Genomic DNA, 19,401 nt, shown 5'->3' on the forward strand with positions numbered 1-19,401 from the left:
GCTGTAGGAACTTTTTTATATATGATTTTAAGAAATCTTTGAAAATATGGGGTTTTTTTTCCCTTAAGGTCTATATCTAGTGCAAATATTCCATGTCTCACAGTAAAATAAAAGTTTTCAGTTCCCAAAAGCACAAGGAATTTTCAGTTCTAAGCATATTGCTAAGATATAACCAAATGAAAATCATTAAATCTTCCTTCTCCTTGCCTTGCATGATTTAAATTAATGCTTGGTTTAAATTAATGCTTGAGTTTTAGGAAGGCATCAAATAAACTCAAACTCTATCGTCAGATGAAACAATTTTCTTTGGCATGTCCAAAGACATTTATGCAAACTCTCTTCAAGCATACTCAAAGCAATAATAACTGTGTTGATAAGTTGTTGCAACAGCCTAAAAAAAATCTTTTATTTCTGTATCTCTGTTCTGCTGCAAATGGAAGAAATGTTTTGGACCCATGAAGAAGCAACTCCCTCTCCAACATGCCCTTTACTCTGTAATAAGTATGATGTGGCCTTTCTGTAGACAATTCACTCATGTCACTACAGAAGATATAAAAAATAAATCAAGCCCAATATCTGAGCTATCTGTAATAAAGTTTTAACTTCTGATCCCAGAGATATTTTCCCCATAAATTGACTCACTGTACAATTGGGATTACTCCAAGCCTTTAAGGCTTTATCTGCTAACTGTTTGGAAATAGAGACAATAACTCCCCACAGCTGATAGAGCCAAGCAGTTAAAAAGTGTTTTAGACAGTATCTTCAGCAGTCTTGACAGAGAATCCCATAATACTCTGAATTTCTGTAGCTGTGATATATTCTTAAATATAAACCTCTCCTTTAATCCATGCTTTGGACGGCTGGAATCACTGGATGGGTTGGGAAAGGTATTTTATTACAGCTGAACAGCTGAAGACTATTGTACCCAAATATCTAGAGAGATATGGAGAAATCTGTATAAAATCCCAGAATCACTAAAGTTGGAATAGCCCTCCAAGGTCATTGAGTCCAACCTGTGACTGATCCCCATCTTGTCACCAGCCAGCAGCACTGTGTGCCACATCCAGGAGATCCTTGAGCACCACAGGGATGGGGACTCCAACACTTTTTGGTAGCCCCTTCCAATACCTGACAGCCCAATCTGGAAATAAATTCTTAACTTAAATACAGCTAGCCACTGTTTACAACAAAGAGAATAAAAATGAGGTAAGAAGTTCACCCTTAGAAGTGACACAACAATTCTAATTTTACCTTGGCAATAAAGGCTGGAAGTTCATGGAAAGTCTCCACTAGGATATACCGTGGTGGGAAGCCGGAAGAGTAAGGAAAGTTTTGGTGGTCAGAATGGAATTTCCTACCTGGGAAGAGAGGAGCACTTTTCCAAGCACCTGAATCCCTGAAGCTGGGAGGTCACTGCTGGAAGTGAGATGAATTTACAAATTTTGGTTCCAAAGAAGCTGACAAGGAGAAAACCCATCCTCATTCTAAATCTGTAATCCAAAACTTGCAATCAAGTCCAGATTTCTTAGAAGGGGCTAATTTAATTTGCTCCTTTTTGACTTGACCTCATTTTATTTTTTATTTGCCATGTCACTACAGTTTATGTAAAGAATTTACACTTTGATAATTAAATCAGAAGTTAGAACTCTTCAGAGGTTTTTTTTTGTTCTAAGAATTCTAAAGCAATTTTACTGAAGTTCAATAGAGTAGGAAGAAGATTAGGCCACCAAATGAAAGAAATGCAAATGATCTTCAAAAGCTGGCATCCTTCCATCTTATCTTTGAGAGTGGATAAATCCACTTTGATACCAGGATTTAATAAAAAGATCAAAAAAGTCCACATGCTTATATCTGACGTTATTCAGGCAATATTGTTGTTGAAGTAGTTCTAAGGATGGAACCTCAGCCAGGAATGTACAGCATTAGCTCTACATTTGCAGAAACTGAGGGACACAGAGAAACACAAAGTTTGGAGCTCCTAATTCTTCTTTCTCTTTTAAAAATAAGTTTTACAATAAAAGAGGTGTACACCCTGCAAGCAGCCTTTCCACATGACCGGTTAGATATAAAATAACCTATACCTTAGGTTTGACAAGAGATACTCTGAGGGTCTCCAGATGAAAATAAGGAAGTGGAAGGGGAAAGAGAAACAGGAGACTAGACTTTGAGCCACTGTAAGTATGTGCACGTGGCTTGCAACTGCTTGTATTCATTATGAAATCAGAAGATAACAAACTCTTTTAATTTTAATGCTAAGTCCATAATTTGTCTTGCAAATGTTCTATGAGACCACACTAAAAACATTAATTCTATAGTTTCTTATAAAGGACAGAGAGAGAAGAAACAGGAAGACCATTCTTGAATAATAAAATGTCTGAGGGATCTGGTGGGAATTCTTCACATAAGATGTATTCTTCTTTAGGGAACAGGTGTAGATGTAAACAGATGGGCTTATATAAGTAGAATTGTCAGCTCCACAGATAGCTGCTTTCTTTTCTATATGATTTTTTCAGACTTGCCAAGGTATTCAGGACCACTCTGCTTAATTATTCTTAACATTTTGCCCATTTCATATGCTCACAATATAATGGGCAAATATAAAAATAATTTAAGCAAACTGCAGTTTAAATCTCAATAAAACCAATCCATTTTATTCCAACAAAACCCTTAAAGAGGGAACTGCCTATTTTATGAATGTTAGTCCATCTGTTTGCAATAGCTCCTTTGGAAGTATTTGTTTTGCTTAGAAACACCCAAACTGATTATGTATGTGGCAGTAGATGAGCTGAGCTGTGCTCGCTGCTTTTAAATCACTGAGCATATGAAGGTGATTCTACTTTAGTTGGGCCGGGACTACAGAAGGCATGAAGTGCTTGAATCCCTAGATTCAAGGGACTAGAGCACCTCCTCTGTGAAATCAGGCTGAGACATTTGGGACTATTCAGAAAAGGAGGTTGTGTGGACACCTCAGAGCCCCTTTCAGTATCAAAAGGGGCTGCAGGTAATCTGGAGAAGGACTCTGTCAGGAACTGGAGTTACAGTACAAGGACAGTACAAGGAGAGAAGGGTTCAAACTAACAGAGAGTAGGTTTAGATTTGATATTACTCAGAAATTCTTCCCTGTGAGGGTGGTGAGGCCCTGGCACAGGGTGCCTGGAGAAGCTGTGGCTGCCCCCTCCCTGGAAGTGTCCAAAGCCAGGCTGGACAGGCTTGGAGCGACCTGGGATAGTGGAAGGTCCATGGCAGGCGATGGAATGAGATGACCTTTAAGGTCCCAACCCAAACCAATCAGTGATTTGGTGATTCTGTGTTCCTCTGCTGGGAGGCTGTACCCACCAGCATGTTTCCATGGTGATGGCCACGCTGTACTGGGCTTCAGTTCTCCTCTCCTCCACCAATGGCAAGAGAAGAACAAATCAGATCATGCAAGAGAGGACTCCATGTGAGTTCATGCACACATGGTACAAGAGTGCCCACAGCACAGGTAACAGATTCACACAGTAATTCAACTGGGGGCTTGGGATCTACCACTTCCCAGGGGCAGGATCCTAATGGCCACTCTGCCAAATCTTGACAGAAAGACCAGCCCCACACACCGATGGGCTAAGTTCTGGAAATAAAATTTCTGGAAATAAAACTTCCTTGTCCAGCCTTTAGTACATCATTCCAAAGAGCCCAAACCGACTGTGAAGATGGATGTTAAGAGCAAAACTGCAGAGCCACAGGCCCATAATCCACATGTATTTGTACACAAGATTGATGTCAGCTCTGTGTTATGGGTGTGATTGTGCTCTCAGCTATGGAGCAACCCAATCTGTGTCATTTTGGATCTGCTGAATTATTCATTCACCTCAGTACTACTCAAACTTATAATTGCAGAGAACATCAGGACAAATCACAGAAGTGAACATCAAATGTAAGAACAGAAGAGCTTTTGTAGTAGCAAAAGAGAAGTAACAACAGAAAACAAATGAGCAAGGAATGAAAAGGAATTATTATAAAATATGTACCAGAGGCCTGGTTAGGGAAGAGTTTGAAGCGGGCAGCCCCAGGAGCCCTTGGGTCTGCAGCAGGCACGTGCTGAGATTTAAACTCTCAAGGCTCTCAGTGAAGCTGTGTTTGGAAAACTTCACAGAGTTGGGATGAGTGAGCTAACCAACCACTACAGGACAAACAGAGCAGCCTGCTGCAGGTTCAGGCTGCATCTTCCCAGCTGGGTGCTCTGCAGTGCAGGGGATGCCCTACACACACAGCACGGTGCCTGCTGGCAGGGGCTGGCTTGGCTGGATTACAGAACAGCCACCCAGAGCATGCTGCAGTTTCACAGAAGGCAAGGGGAGGGTACAGGCTCAGACTTCTTTTCTCTTCAAAGGACCAACGCTGAGACTTGGGACATCCTGCACCTTGGCCCAGGAAACCCAAGGCTGCCACAGAGAACCTGCTGCACAAGGTACACAATGCCATGAGGATGCTCAGCACTTCCCAGCAAACACTGTTGGTCTCCTCTCCAAACACCATATGTATCTTCCAGATTAGGCTGTGGGCAATATTATTTCAGGAGAGCACCCTTTTTTCATTAGCTGAGGGGTTCTGAATGAGGTGATGCTTAATAATTTCTCTGGGCTTGGTTCTTCTTATTGATTTCCTTTCCCATTTCCTTTCCCTATAATTTGCTCAGATGCCAGAGAAGAAGTGTTCATTATATTCAATAACCTTGTGTTTACTATGCCTGCAATATCACATTAAGCATTAGAGTTGCCTACTAATTTACTCAAATAAATGTGTTAATTTATGAAAAAAAAAATAGAAGAAAATTACATCACTCACAATACCTGCATCATAAGACTCAGCAGTCCCAGATTCAACCACTCCACATCAGATGTAGGAACTGGAACAGGAAGGCTGTGAGTTTCTCAAGCCAGGTTGTTCACTCATTCCTGGCATTTGGAGCTGCCCAGGGAAGAAGGGAGGAGGGAAGAAGGTGGAGGAGCCCCCTCAGCCACAGTGCTGAGCAAGGCCAGCACTGGCACAGATCTGCCCTGCTTGGGGTCTGACTCAGAGGCTTCATCTGCTTAAATGAAGCCCATTATTTTGCTGGACAATCAGCCAATGACTCCTAATTGTGCCAGTGCCTAAACTTAGCTTGCAAGCACAGCTAAAATAATAATCATTAATTTCAGTCACTTATAAATGCCTGTTATGCTGTCAGGTACATTCCAAATGCCACTCAGGATGACTGGCTAGGGCAAGGAATTGAAGGAAAAAGAATACACAATAGAAAATAAAACCCCTCAATACTGGATACAAAATGGAGAGGGCTAATTCCACTGATGTAAGGAAAGACCTGTTTGGCCAAATACACGTAACTGTGTACCAGAGACAGCTGGGACTGCAGTCTGGAACACAGAAAGGGATGATCCTGAATAACAGGCTGTTATCAACTACTACTATTACAGCTCTGGCAAGGAAGCTGGGGAAGGCAATGGATTTAACAGACTATGTTTTAAGTTCCTCTTTTTTATCATGGACTGTAGAGTAAAATTCTCAAATTCAGTGAATCTTGCACTCCCAGGACAGTGTTAACAATTTAACTCCTAATTTTAACATGCAACTTCAGATGAGCAACCAAAACACTTCCTATTGTATAGATAGATGTCTTTGAAGGAATTGCTGACTCATTCCTTTAGTGGGAATAGTCATCCATTCCTTTGAAGATGAGGTCATGCAAAGTAAGCCAGGTGACCCATATAGCAATAGCTTAAATCCCTCTTCTCTGTGTTGAACTGCAAAGGCATCTGTGCATTATTCCAGCCATCCCCAAGCAGCTACAGTCCCACCAGGCAGAGCAGTGCAGAGAGCTGACTGCTTTTGTAACTCCTGAGACACAGCCTGGACAGGCTAGCTTGGCTTCCTAATGGGAAACACAAGTCTAAAATCTTAGAATGAGGTGATGAAATTTTTGCCAGAAGCAGAAAGTATTCAAACAGGAGTTTAATAAAACATTAAATATGAAATTAACTGAAATTGCTCCTGAAGCAGCTGCTTAGCCTTGTCCGAGGAGCAGAGGAATGGAAGGTAGCAAATGTGACAGCAACTTCTGAAAAGAGCCTGAGAAACTGCCAGCTGGTGCCTGGGATTTATTTACAGGTCCAATAAACTCAGTTGTATAATAAGGAGCAGATTGAGCTGATGCATGGGGAAATGCAACACAACAGTGAGGAGTTATCATAGCTTTTACAGCACAAAAATTGATCAGAAATTGGCTCTTTGATGGTGCCGAGAAGCTCAGGAGTAAGGGTGACCTGACTGACATTAGATACTTAAATTCCCAACAGTTTTGATGACCAAAGTTGGGAGGGGAAAAATATGGAATCTTTCCAATAGGACGGACAAGTGAGAAAAATACAGATTACCAGAAGAATGCGACATTTATTCTGGGACCTGTGCTAGTCAGCACATCAAAAATTTCTTTTTCTTAAAGAATGTGAAGGTGAACACTGAGAATATAAAATTCATGCTTTTCAAGACAACAGCACAATTCACAGAATGATTGAAGAATCCCAAGATGCTGGGTTAAATAATAGAAAGGCAGATGGAACTGAGTTCTGAGAAACATTAAATGATTCAAATAAACAAAAGTATTCTTAATTATACAAATCCAGTGACAGACAGTAAATTAGCCTTTGTCATTCAGGACAGAGATCTCCCAGCCACCACGGATACTTTGAAAACCTCACCATGTTATAATGACAAGATTTAAGATGGGGGGGAAACTCAAAAGCTAGAGAAGAAACTAAAAAAAATCTTATTAGGCCTGTATTTAAAACTCTGACTTAAGCACATCTTGAAAAAATCATACCAGACTCATTCTTCTCCATTGTAAAAAGAAGTACCCAAAATAAGATTTACAGAAGGGCAACAAATGAAGAAAGAGGAGGAATGGCTTATGTATTCAGGAGATTAAAGAGACACAGACTCTACAGCTCTGCAAAGAGAGCAGGGAAGATGTGCCAGCAGGAAGAGTTTGAACAAGGAACAATTATTCAATAATTCCCACAGTATGAGAATCAGAATGTATGATTAAGAGATTTAAAGCACAGGCAGGGAGGTATTCCACATGACTATGGGATCTGCTGGAAATACAAAGAAGTGCCAAACCAGAAAGTTCACAGAGGAGAGATCCATGAGCATGGAAGTGCATGAGGAGCCAGTTCTGGGAGCCCTGATCCACAGGGAAAATACAGCATTTCCTGGGTTTATCTGTTTGCCCCCTGCATCTCCTGCTGCCCAGTGCCAGAGCTGGGCAGAGCCACAGCGCACCAGGAAATCTCTACTTTTCTTTCTCTTCTGTGCGTGCCGAGGTCACCGAGGTATTGCACACAAATTCACTTGCAATGTAAAGTGTCAAAGGAGGAAATAATGTTTGACATAAGCCCAACATTAAAGAATTCACTGTCATCACAACCTCTTTGGTGTTCTAGAAGGGGGGAAAAAAGGATTAAGATACTTCCTTTTTTCACTCAATTTAGTTTAGGAAGACTGAAAATAAGTAGATTTTACCCTAGTCCCCAAGAGCATTTGATACTCAGAGAGATAACAGTTCTACATAAAAGGTATTTTCGTGAGTTGAGAAACAGGCAAAGAAATAAAGTTCATTACAGAGTGAAAAAACCCCAAACAAACAAACAGATCAAATATTCAAGTCAGGCATTGGAGGCTGTTTATAGAACTTCTTTCCTTGCTTATTTTCCCTTCATCATTATGTATAATATTTTGCCACAGAAAAATAAAGGGAAAATAAAATACTTTATTTAATTGCCCAAAAGTTTCAATGCAAAAACTCTTTCTACCCAGGAAATGACCATGGGCTTGCTGGTGGGAGCCCTTACAAAAAGGACAGGCAATATTTATGAGCAGCTTGAAGGTTTCCTAGTGAATATCCATCTGGACAAAGTGGATATGCAAGCTTTGCACTCTCTCTCCCTCTCTCTCTCATTCCTAGGTCAGTTACCTAATCCTAAAATTACATCCAATTTTCTCTGAGGAATAACTCTGCCTCACTGTAAGTTAAATGCCTCAAAGGCATCTAAATCAGTATTTTCTTAGTTGTGGAACAGCCTTAAAAACAAATTAAAATCATGCTTTCATGACAAAGAGGATTTTGTCTCAGGCTTTGAATTCCTTTCAAGGAAATGGGTTTACTTTGTACCCATGCAGGCTTGACAAAAAGAGGCTGCACATCCTGTGGTTGGAGCAACTGGTGGCATTTTTCCCTTTTCAGCAAAGATGCTGCCAGGCAACTGCAGAGATGCCCTGAACTTTGTCTCACTCACCTTCCTCCACCTGCCTCTTGAAATGCAAGCAGGACTCCCAGATTGGCCCATAAAAAAAGAGCAAGCCCTGCTAGGACATCTGTATGGAGATTATATTGTTAATCAATATATCTTGCGTAGCCCCATGGATCACTTGTTATTGATGATTACACACTTCAGCTCCTGTGACAATTTGTCAATAAAATAAAAATAAAAAAAGGCTAAGGACAGCATACTTTTCATTCAAAGATGATCTCTGTCTTGAAAGGAAGTGCCACTTTCCAAGCTCTGAAAAGACCTAGTTCATTAATATATTCCATTTACCAAGTGGAGGAGCTGTTCAAGGAATCAAAACTTTCTTGGTAATCACAATACACATGAATAATTTTCTTTTCGACTTTGGTTACTTTTAAAAATGAATATTGGAAAAAGAGGATGTTTGCTAAAAATGTAAGTTTTGAATTACTGAAAGTGTGTTATTCAAACTCAGCATAGACTGGCATAGTTTTTACCCCCACAAAGGAGAAAGAAAAATGCTGGTTATGGACAGTTTTAATTTTTTTTAAAATGGAACCGACATTACATCTCCAAGTTTAAATTTAATCTAAAATATTAAATATTTTGCTTTCTAAGAGGGTAAAGAGCAGACCAAATTCCCTAAATTATCCTTGAAACAGCATACTTGAAACACTTAGACAGTAACAAGAATTACTTTTTTCTACACAGCATCCCAACCCCTCTGGACTCTCTCCCCTCTCTCAGGGCTTGTTTCCCTTAAATAAAACTACCCAGGTTCTTTGTTTTCCTAAATGTGTTTTCTCCACTCCCAACACAAGTCTGGGTCAGCCCACAAATCTCCCAGCTAACTAATGACTCTTGATTACTGATGAACTTATGTTTAATTTTGGCAGTGACAAAGATGCAAATGGCTGTCCCCTTGCAGGTTCCCTGACCTATCCAGTCCGTGGCAGAGAATGCCATGGCTATTCCACCTTCCATATTTAAGACATAGAAAGGACCCACAAATACTAAACTAATCTTTCAAAAATCCCTTTCCTTTATTACAGGATATGAATGATGAATGCAGTATTGATCCTCTCTTTACATACAGATGCTGTACTCAAAACATAGGACCTGGAAGCTGTCGATATTTAAGAGGAGCTTTCATGGAAGAAAGGCTGTGATGACTTTCAGAGGTCCTTCATCCCTGACTGTCTGCAGGAGTAAGTTAATCAGGAGATGAAGCTCTTGTATCTAAGCCAGGCTTGGGATGGAGCTGTGCAGTCTAAGTGAAAGTAAGGTGTTCTCTTTTATCACTGTAAATACATTCAAAGGGGGAATGTGCTAATTGCAGCACTCTGTGAGCTGGAATTAATATAAACAATAAATATAAAATACAATCCATGAACCTGGTAAAGTAACAAAAGCAGTAAATGTTAGAGATGAGAGGTTGAATACATTATTCTTTTAAGACTGTGCCTAGTTAAAATGAGATTAGGAAAAAAAGCCATCTTCTTGCATGCCATTTTAATTCAGTTTGTATATAGCTGCTGGAGAATCAAAATTTTGATCAGTTATGCCCCACTTGGGATGAATAAAGCTCCAATTTTCAGCTTCTGTTAGTTTAATACAAGGATGGCAAAAATCATGTGGCCATTCCCTTCATTTACTCTTGGAACAAACAATTTGCTCATCACCATGTTTTGGCTGTCTGCCTGAACTACTGGAACTGTTGCTTCTCCTTGAAGAATAACATTTAACCAAACAGATGATAACCCAGTCAACCTCAGGTCCTCAAAAACCACCCTATCAGGTCAATATATTGCTCTAATGAGGAACAACCCTGGCTTCCAGAACATTGTTTTTATGTGGGAAATCTGCAGGCAAGGGAGATGGGGATATTCAGGAGTACAGCCTGTACTTGAAAAAGGCTGGCTCTATTAAATAGCTGTCCATCTCCTGGCACTCCAGGGAAGCAAGCATGCCCCTCTAACAAAGATGAAGGGAATATCAATGGGGCTAATCTCTTCAAAGTGCTCAGTGCTCAAAGCAATCGCCTGCAGTAGCACAGTCCCCACCCTCATTAGCTCAGCAAACACAGCCAGACACAAAACACTATCTGCAATCAGGGCAAAAAATGTAAAATACAGGAGTTCCAAGCCACCTCCCTTTCCTTTCCAAAGGACAAATATTTCATACATTTAAAATTATGTCTGTTCTGAAAATAAAGTCATATATTTTAAGGATCCCTTTTCTTTCCCTTTCAGCATATTTAAATATTGTGGTGTTTGCTTGTACTGAAAAATGGTCATGACACAACGGAAATACTGCACAGCACAGCTCACCCCCTGATGAACAAAGGAGGAAAATTCATTGCCAGCTTTTTCCCTTTGGCAAACTGCAACAGTCAGAAATAAGGAGAGTGATAGTTTCCTACCCCATGAAACAAGGAGACAAAATGATCTGTCAATCAGCTCTTATTTGTGTAAGTCAAATCTACCCATTGCCTCCAAATTAAAGAATTTTTATGGTCAGGAAAATAGATGTTGTGAATGAGAAAAAATGGCATACAGCAGCAGAGAGGGAACGAGTGAGAATTATGAGACAAGGAATTACTGTTGAATAATTCAGTCTTCCAACACATCCTTTTACTCCCATGCTGACCATAGGAGTAATTAAGGATGGTCAACAGACGCTGTAAGCACTCCTCAGGGAAAGAGGCTGACAGGGACGTCTTGTTGATCCGACTTCCCAGGCGAAGCAGCATGATCAGGGTGGAAAATAGGTCATGGGTTGTATAAACCAACTCACACCATGCTGGAATCTCTGCAGGGAGCCCACTAATGGATTCACCAGTGCAAACACGTGGGCTGGGCGGGCTGCCTAGGGACAAAACATCAATGCTGGGGCAGTGTCAAACAACTGGGGCAACAGCATTTGCTTTGCCAAAGCAGGGATTTCACCTTGAGGCACAAAGGACAAAACCTTTTTCTCAGTGTGGCTGAGGTGAACCAGCCCACCAGTACTCCTTCTATCCAAGGCATCACTTTTGAAAATCTTTGGCTTGTATAAAACCAGCTTGGTCAACAAATGGACCTGAAAGTTTATCTCCCACCCATCAGTTTAAAGTAGGGATCCACATTCAAACATGGGCCAAACATGTATCACAGGCTTTAAAGGGGAGTTTTATAAAGGTATACTCAAGTTCAGACTGAAGAGAAATAGAAAAAGAGAGGGATGGACAGGACAAAGGAGAAATGGAGAGCCATCACTGCTGGAAACTTGCCAGTGTAAAGCTAAAGGCCTGACTTTGGTGTTTAGCCCTATCCCCTTTTGGAAGAAAAGAAGGGGAGTTTTCCCTAACTACTACTTGGCCAGATTCTGCAGGGGACGGAGGAGGCAGACAGATCAGAAACACAGCCCTGACACAGCACTTGCACATGCGCTGAAGCCAAGAGGAAAGTGAAGACCTAAAAGTGCTGATTATCAAATAATAAATGGTGAACTAAGATATCCAGGTGGCTGCATTTGTGCTCATTAATCAAAATCTGTGAGAATGTGGATCAATTATATTCAACAGAAACAGACCATATGAATCCTTAGTTAGTACAGAAATGGATACAGGGATGCAGAGACAACACACAGATCTTGGAATGCTGAGCATAGCAAAGCAAAAGGTTCTGAAGGGACAGAGATTAAGCAACTCCTGATGGGAACAAGTGATGTACAGCTACAAATGGACTCAAAAAAGACCTGAATGAGAAGCAAAGAAGGAAGCAAAATAAGTCTCAATTCTCTATGCAAAAAGCAAACATTTCAAAGATTTAAAAGATTTGCTCCAAAACCACAGCCTGATCACCTTGCTGCCCTGTCAGGAGGAGTTATAGCACTGTAGCAAGTCTGAACTCAGCAGTAACCAGAACTGGGAGTTGTCTGAATGAAAAGTCAAGTGCCGGGATAAATCCAAAGAATGATACTCCTCCTGCATCCCCTGTTGCTGCCCCAAAGGAATTGGGATGATGGAGCACAGCCCACACTGAAAACAAGGCAAGAAGAGAGCAGGAAGGGGGAAGGAGAGAGGTTTGGCTCATGATGAGACTGGGGAAGGGGGAGAAAAAGCACTTAATTTAACAGTTGTTTAATCCTTCATGTTTTGTTTTTTCTCAATACTCAGAATCACTGATCAGAAGGTTGTGTTAATAGCCAAGAGCTTCAATCAAGTAAAAATTACCCAAGTTGAGGCTGTATTGCCTATAACAGCGTATACATAGTCAGAATTGAGGCAGGAGCTCAGACATTGAACCACAAGGGGAAAAGCACCCTAAGGAATCAATTGATGTTATCAAGTAATCTGCCTCGGAGATTAAAGAACACAGAGCAATAAAGTGTTGTAATGAAAAAAGCTTTCGAGTCAGACATGGGAGGCATAGGGAAAAACACACATTAATGTCAGTACATAATTGCTCCATGTGGACAAAATCAGATGCCTCTAAAGAGATTAATGCTAAATTCTGTGCTAGAGGATTCTCCTCCCATCAAGTGTGACTGTAATTGTAATCAGAAGGAGACAAATACAAAAAGCAAGTTCCAGAAACAGCAAAACAAGTGGGACAAAGGGTAAAGATCTTGTCCTGCTCCAGCTCTCTTTATACATGGACACAGTGGCCTCAGTCACCTCCTGAGGTCTGAAAGTTGCAGGTGCACCCACTGCTGATTCAGCCTCCAAAATCCACTGTAGGCTTCCCAGCAAAGGAGAGCTTCTTCCCTCCTAGAAAAGTCCACTCTACCAAGATGAAGCTTTATCTCCCCAGTGCCTCTTAAGGGGTATCAATTAACCAAAGTGTGAAGGAAAGGAAGAAAGAAGGAGCAAAGTCAGACACCTGGCTCCGTCACATTAATACCAGCTTGTCTTTGCAGTCAATACACCAACCAAAACTGAGGAAATCAAAGAGAAAATTGAGAGGGCACCTCACCCTCATCTGCAAATTCTGTTGTGGTGATTGTTACCAGATCAGGGATGTGAAAACTGTAATTTTGGAACTTTACGTGATGTCTTAATATCAGTGGAAATTCTAACCATCTGAGCTCGAATCTCCATGCCCCCCCTCCATGTGGGGATTGCTTGTGGCTTTAACATTATAGCAATAGCCCAAATAATGTCAAGTGCAAGTATTGAAAATGGTCCAGTGATGACATCCCAGAAATGCTGTCAATAATTCTGTGTTCAGTAAAAGGGTGGGTAATATAGAGATGAAAATTTGTCTCTGGTATTTGACACCAAGAACAGCTGCAAAGGAACAGCAAACAATTGCCACCCATTGGACCAATGTTTGTCTTGTGGTAATGGTGCTGGGTGATGTCATGTGATGTGTAATTAAGCAAATTAAGTTTGCTTTCAGAGAGCAACACTGAGCAGTTGCCCTGACCCCACCATGGCTGACAGTGGTACCATCTGTTCACTGTCAATGTGTCTCCTGCATCCCTAGAATTGTCTCCTAAAATAAACGGCTTGTATCACAAGATAATCTTGATCCTTTCATTTCTCAACTTCCACATTCATTTACAGCTTTTACATTATTTTAATTCACTTTTCCTCAGAATAAGACACACACCTATAGCCCTTGGGGATGGTCAGAAGCACGGAAAGGTTATTTGCTTGTGCTGAGAGCATCACAGCCCACCCTGGATGGAAGCAGGTTGAATGTTAACACCTGCTCAGAGCCTAAAATAAAGCAGTGCATTTTTCCAAATATTCTTTACTTGCCCTCAGCCTTACCATAACTGCTCTTGATTTTGGATTGTTGCTGTGAAGTGGGGCTTGTTTGGTTTGTTTGTTTTAATGTGCTGTGACAATAAATAAATACATCATAGCACACAAGCTGGAATCTTCTGCACCTTCTCTTACATATGCAATGCTAAGTTGTGATTAATCTCATTTACATTGTCTAAACAGTGACTGGAAACACTAAACGTAATGACAAGAGGGTGCTCCAGGGATGCATGAATGCTACACAAGAATATATGGATGTGGAGATGCTGCTTGACTTGCACATAAAAAAGTAAAAGTGAATTTAGTTTAAAAATCAGTTATTCTGTGGTCCATCTTGCACAGTAACTCTGGTCAGCTATTCACAGCATGCAGATTTCAAAGAACATGTTAATTGTGTATGACATTGGAAAAATTTCTGATATTAAACACAGTATTGAAGAGCATTATCATCAGCAGGCTGAGCCCCAGGCAGCTCCATCACCTCTCACTGAAAGCCCATAAGCTTGTTGCAGAAAGCACGAGACAAAGCAGAAAATCCCCATGAAGTGCAGTGGTAATTACTAATGTAATTATTTTCTGTTTATTCACAAGTATGGAAAAGTCCACCTTTAAGCTGAGCTAAAGAAAAGCTGAGGCAGAGTGCAGCTAAAGAAAGATTTATACACAACTTTTGTCACTAATTTATCTAAGATCTGAGTGTGGCTCTGATAAAGCAGGAAATGGCTTTAGGAAATGTTTAACTAACAGTGCTGGTCAGGCATTTAGGCCTGGACCACCAAGGCTCATCCCCAAAAATGCCACTGGGAGAACCCCAGTAACTCACAAACTCTTCCTTTGGGAAGCACCTCCCACCTGGCACATGTCATACTCACAAAGGTAACACCACTTAAAACCAAAAGGTAAGATGAGCTTGTCTGCACTACATCTGCAAAGATAATGACTGGAGAACAATACAAAAGAAAGCAAACCAGATTCTTCTATTAGCTGGGGCCTTCCTGTCTCTGACCTCAATCTTGTTTGCTGATACCGCCGAACTTCTCATAAACCTCTCCCATCGTTATTAGCTTTAATTTAAGTAATTATTGGGCAGAGGAAAAAAACCTGCTCAACCATGGCTCTCTAATCTAGCAATTAAATCCACCTGCAAGAGCTGAACAATTTGTGTCTGACTATTAATGCAGTCAAGTATTTTACACTGGGAGGTGTAACATCAGCTGGAGAGACTGAGGGATACAGCGGGAAACTGAGCCATGTTTTGATAAGGAAAATCAACACAAGCTGCTCCACAGGCAGAGGTCCTGACTGAGGCAGATGTCCCATTCCCAACAGGCTGTTAAACACAGGATATATTTTATCTGCTCTATCCCTCTTGCAGGCAGGTACAGCATGTCTCAGCCAGGTATTTGCCTATCTTCAGCCAGCTGGAATTACTTCCATTTGCATTCTGCCTCTCTGTGGTCATCCACCCCAATTTGATGTCTCTGTTGTGTGGTTACTTCTGCAGAAAAAAATTTGGATTTTGTCCAGATGATAGAAAAATGTGCCCATTTAGATTACTTGAAGCTGATAAGCCTTCTAATCAAAAGTTTCCATCTGGCAGAAATATTGTAACTGCATTTTTCAGGGGTGGGATTTGGCTGCAAATGACCCAACATGATACACCATAAACAAAGATGTGAAACTTCTTCAAATCATCCTGAACAAAAAAATGAGATCTTATTCCAAATTACAGACATAAATACAATAGTGGTTAAACCTGTCTTTGGGAAACTGCCCAAAACTGGACACTGTCAATGCATTTTTTCTCCCTTGGAAAATGGAAATACCTTATTTAATGATACAGCAGAAAGATCCATAAAATCACTACACAAATAATATGGAATTTGATGTCAAAGTTTTCTGCCAAGCAACTCAATATATTGATAATATGCATTCCACAGAATGAGGGTCACTATGACAAAACACCATCCTATTATTTTTCTTTAACGATTCCTTATTATCTCTCATATTCTATACAAGCTTTATGTTTTATGAACACATAATACAAATGTATACTTATTTTTCAATGTGCCTATATATATTATGTTATATATTATTGTAGTATATCATGTTGCACTAGCTGTGAGTAAAACCATTTCCTAAGCTAGGATCTAATTCTGTGCTGCAACAAGAATGCTTGTCTGTGCTTTGGAACTGAAGATTGTTTTAAAACAAAAATGTTTTAGAATGGCCCATCTTCAAATGAAAATGCAATGTGCACTCACAGTATTGCTGACATGGTAATACATGGTTGATGATGAAAAATAACTGGTTAATTCAATTCCTGTGCCTAGTAAGCAGCCCTGTCAGCACGATGAAGTTCTGAGGCACTTACAACTGGACTTTGTAAGATTGTTAGGAAATGCAGCTCCAGAACTAGCAAATAAAAAAACAAACAGTAATGGAGAATAAACACCACTGGAACACAGGTAATCTCACTAAGCTTTTTACCCCCATTGATCGGTTATGTATTTTCTATAATACTGTTGCAATTAATTGTACTCTTTGTTATTGTGCATTTTTCATTTTATATAAATGGAGCAGCAGTCCAATTTGGCAGTTTAGCCCATAGAAAACAAATACATTGATCATTGCCTCACATCTGTGCTGCTTCACACATGTTATCTGGCTCCAAAATTATGGATATTTTTAGTTCAGTCAGAGAGAAAAGGAGAGAGATTTCTGTTAGACTAAACTTGGGAAAAAGTCTAAGAAGAATGTAAACTATTTATTATCTCTCTTTCTGTTCATATTGTTTATAGATATCTGCTACCACTGTGTGCTATTCATAGTGCACCAATAGTGTGAAAAGTTTTCACTTTAAGACCAATCATATTTCACCTTAGTGATCCTGATTATAAAAGAGGAATGCTAGTTACTAATAAAGTTTCATTCTTTACCTTCTGGTCTTAAAGTCTCATTGTTCCTGTCCCTGCCTCAACAGCAACATCTCAGAACTAGAGAGAGATTAGAGAGATTGCAAAGCAAATGCTGTTTTAGGGAGGAAAAGTTGTTTTAGAGCCCTACCAGAGCGATGAAACGCGACATGGTTGGCAGGATGGGGACCTGCGTCGATGGAGAGAATAGGGAGCAACTTCCGCATGTCCCAGAGCTTCAGCACGCCGGAGGAGTCGCAGGAAGCAATGCTCTCCCCCTGCCAGAGATGGAAACAAAGTCAAGGCACTGCTTCTGTCCTTCTGCCAACAGCAAAGCCCCTGGCACAGCAACTGGATTTAAACAAAGAAATAAATAACCTATTGCATGTGAGAGGCTGTGAGGTTATCACAGCCTCTTATCAGCTCTGTTGGCTTGACTAGCAACAAGACACCATGACTTCTAAAGAGACCAGTTCAGGAGAAACTGGAAGTACAAAGGAGAAAAAAGGTCATCGTGAACTCTGCCACCAGTGTCCCCTAAGAACAGGCCTTGTGGCTCTTTTCTTCCCACCAGCCACAGGATTGGCCTTTTAGCCCTGATTTTCACATGTTTTCCATGTGAACAGTAAGATGAGTGCAGAACAGACACTCCTTCCCTTCTGTGTATTCCACAGACACGCTAAGGGACAATTCCCATTTACTTCAGGGCTGCATTGGATGATCCTTCTGGTTCCCTTCCAGCTCAGAATATTCTGTGATTCTGTGAGAAACTCCCTCCTTTCAATGAGCCAGAAGCACACAGGGACTATGCAAGGAAAGAGAGGAAGACCATGTCCCCCATGCCTCTGTTAAATATTAACTAAAAACAACCAAACCAAACCAAACAAACAAAACCCCCACAAACAAAACCCCAAACAAGCAAAAAACCCCTACCCCCCCCAAAAAAAAAAAAACCCAAAACAACCCAGCCTCCCACCCAAAAAAACAAACAAACAAACAAAGGAGTTTTTGGATAATGTAGCATATAAATAAATGCAAAAATCAAAGAAGGCAGGGTAAAGGATTCCCAAACATTGTTTAGCTAATTCTTCCCACTAGAACAGAAAGAACTACCCAGCTACCCATGTAGAAACATTTACTTTTCATTTGAACCTCCTAAATAAAGATTCAAATCCCTGAGGCAGCTCAGCTGGTGTGCACTCATAGTTACCAATGTGTTTTACAATCTACGCAAGTGCAAGAATATACTAAAGAATATTGTTTGGAAGGCGAATCACAATGGTATGGGACTAAAAATCAGCTGAAACATGGGTCAGATACTGCATGCATGATTTAAAAAAAAAATATTTTTACATCTTCTACATAAATAGTACATGCAATAAAATGTGTGGTGTTTTCTAGCAAATAGAGGATTTAAGATCTTAAAATATCCATCAGCTTCTCAACTAGAAACTAATGGCTTGCAAAACACTACCCTGGTGTAAGTATAATGAAATCTTTAGGTTCATTTGGAGGAGATTTAAATGTCAAAACTCCATTCTGGCTTGTTCCAGGGACTAATACAGACTAAACACCAAGAAACAAAGTAATCATTGCTTAGAGAATTCAGGAGCCAGGCTCTCAGCACCTGCTGTTTTGCAAAAAAAACATTGTCAGTAACCACCACTATACCTACCCAACACAGTGCCATGAACATCATGGCTCTTTGAACTACTGTCTCACCAGCTATACCAACTGAATTCCCCTTCACTTCATCTGAATCCTTCCAGCAAGTTCAGCCTGTACAAAAGATGAGGGAAAGCAGGCTGGTTGGGAAACAAACAACAAAAACCTCCAAAATACAACAACTACACTCCAAACTGCCGTATGGCTTGAACTGGATCTCAGGAAAGCACATTTTTAATGTGGGGGAAACGGCCCCCTTCATCATGGAGATGAGACTTGAAGAGTCAGCAAATACAGTCCCTTCCTCTTACAAGCAGTGTTTTCATACAAGTGCTAAATTCCACATTAGCAGCAATTCCCTTATCCACCTCATGCTGCTGATCCAAAGCAGCCCATGAGTACAATAGGAGTGTTAAAGTACTTGTTCACATGTAACCTGTGTCCTTCAGGTTAAATAAAAGTGGGGTTTTGCAGCAAAACTCCCTTATTGCCTGTACCTGATGCATTTCAATTACTGTGTCATCCACTTCCCACTTGGACACTATTTTCTTGGACTATAAATTATTAGCTGTTTCTTCTCTCCTTCTCACCCTTTCCAGATAGTATTGAGCCTGGATTAACTATGCATGCACCCATTGCTGATGTTTATAAAGCAACTTCTGCCAAACTGATCATGAATTTTGGAATGATCTCACAGTCAGAGGGGCTAGAGATGCACATCTCAGCTGATCAGAGGTGT

General features: G+C 40.5%; 1 protein-coding gene across 1 annotated transcript in view; it reads right to left on the reverse strand.

Annotated features, from left to right (window-relative positions):
* The window catches only part of SPAG16 (sperm associated antigen 16), a 363,638-nt gene that overhangs the window by 85,159 nt on the left and 259,078 nt on the right, over positions 1–19,401 (reverse strand). The window contains exon 15 of the mRNA XM_030278464.4: positions 17,149–17,275. Within this exon, the coding sequence (XP_030134324.4) occupies positions 17,149–17,275 (127 nt within the window). The remainder of the gene's footprint in view (positions 1–17,148; positions 17,276–19,401) is intronic.

Source organism: Taeniopygia guttata, chromosome 7, assembly GCF_048771995.1.
Source record: "Taeniopygia guttata chromosome 7, bTaeGut7.mat, whole genome shotgun sequence".
NCBI classification, from domain to species: domain Eukaryota; kingdom Metazoa; phylum Chordata; class Aves; order Passeriformes; family Estrildidae; genus Taeniopygia; species Taeniopygia guttata.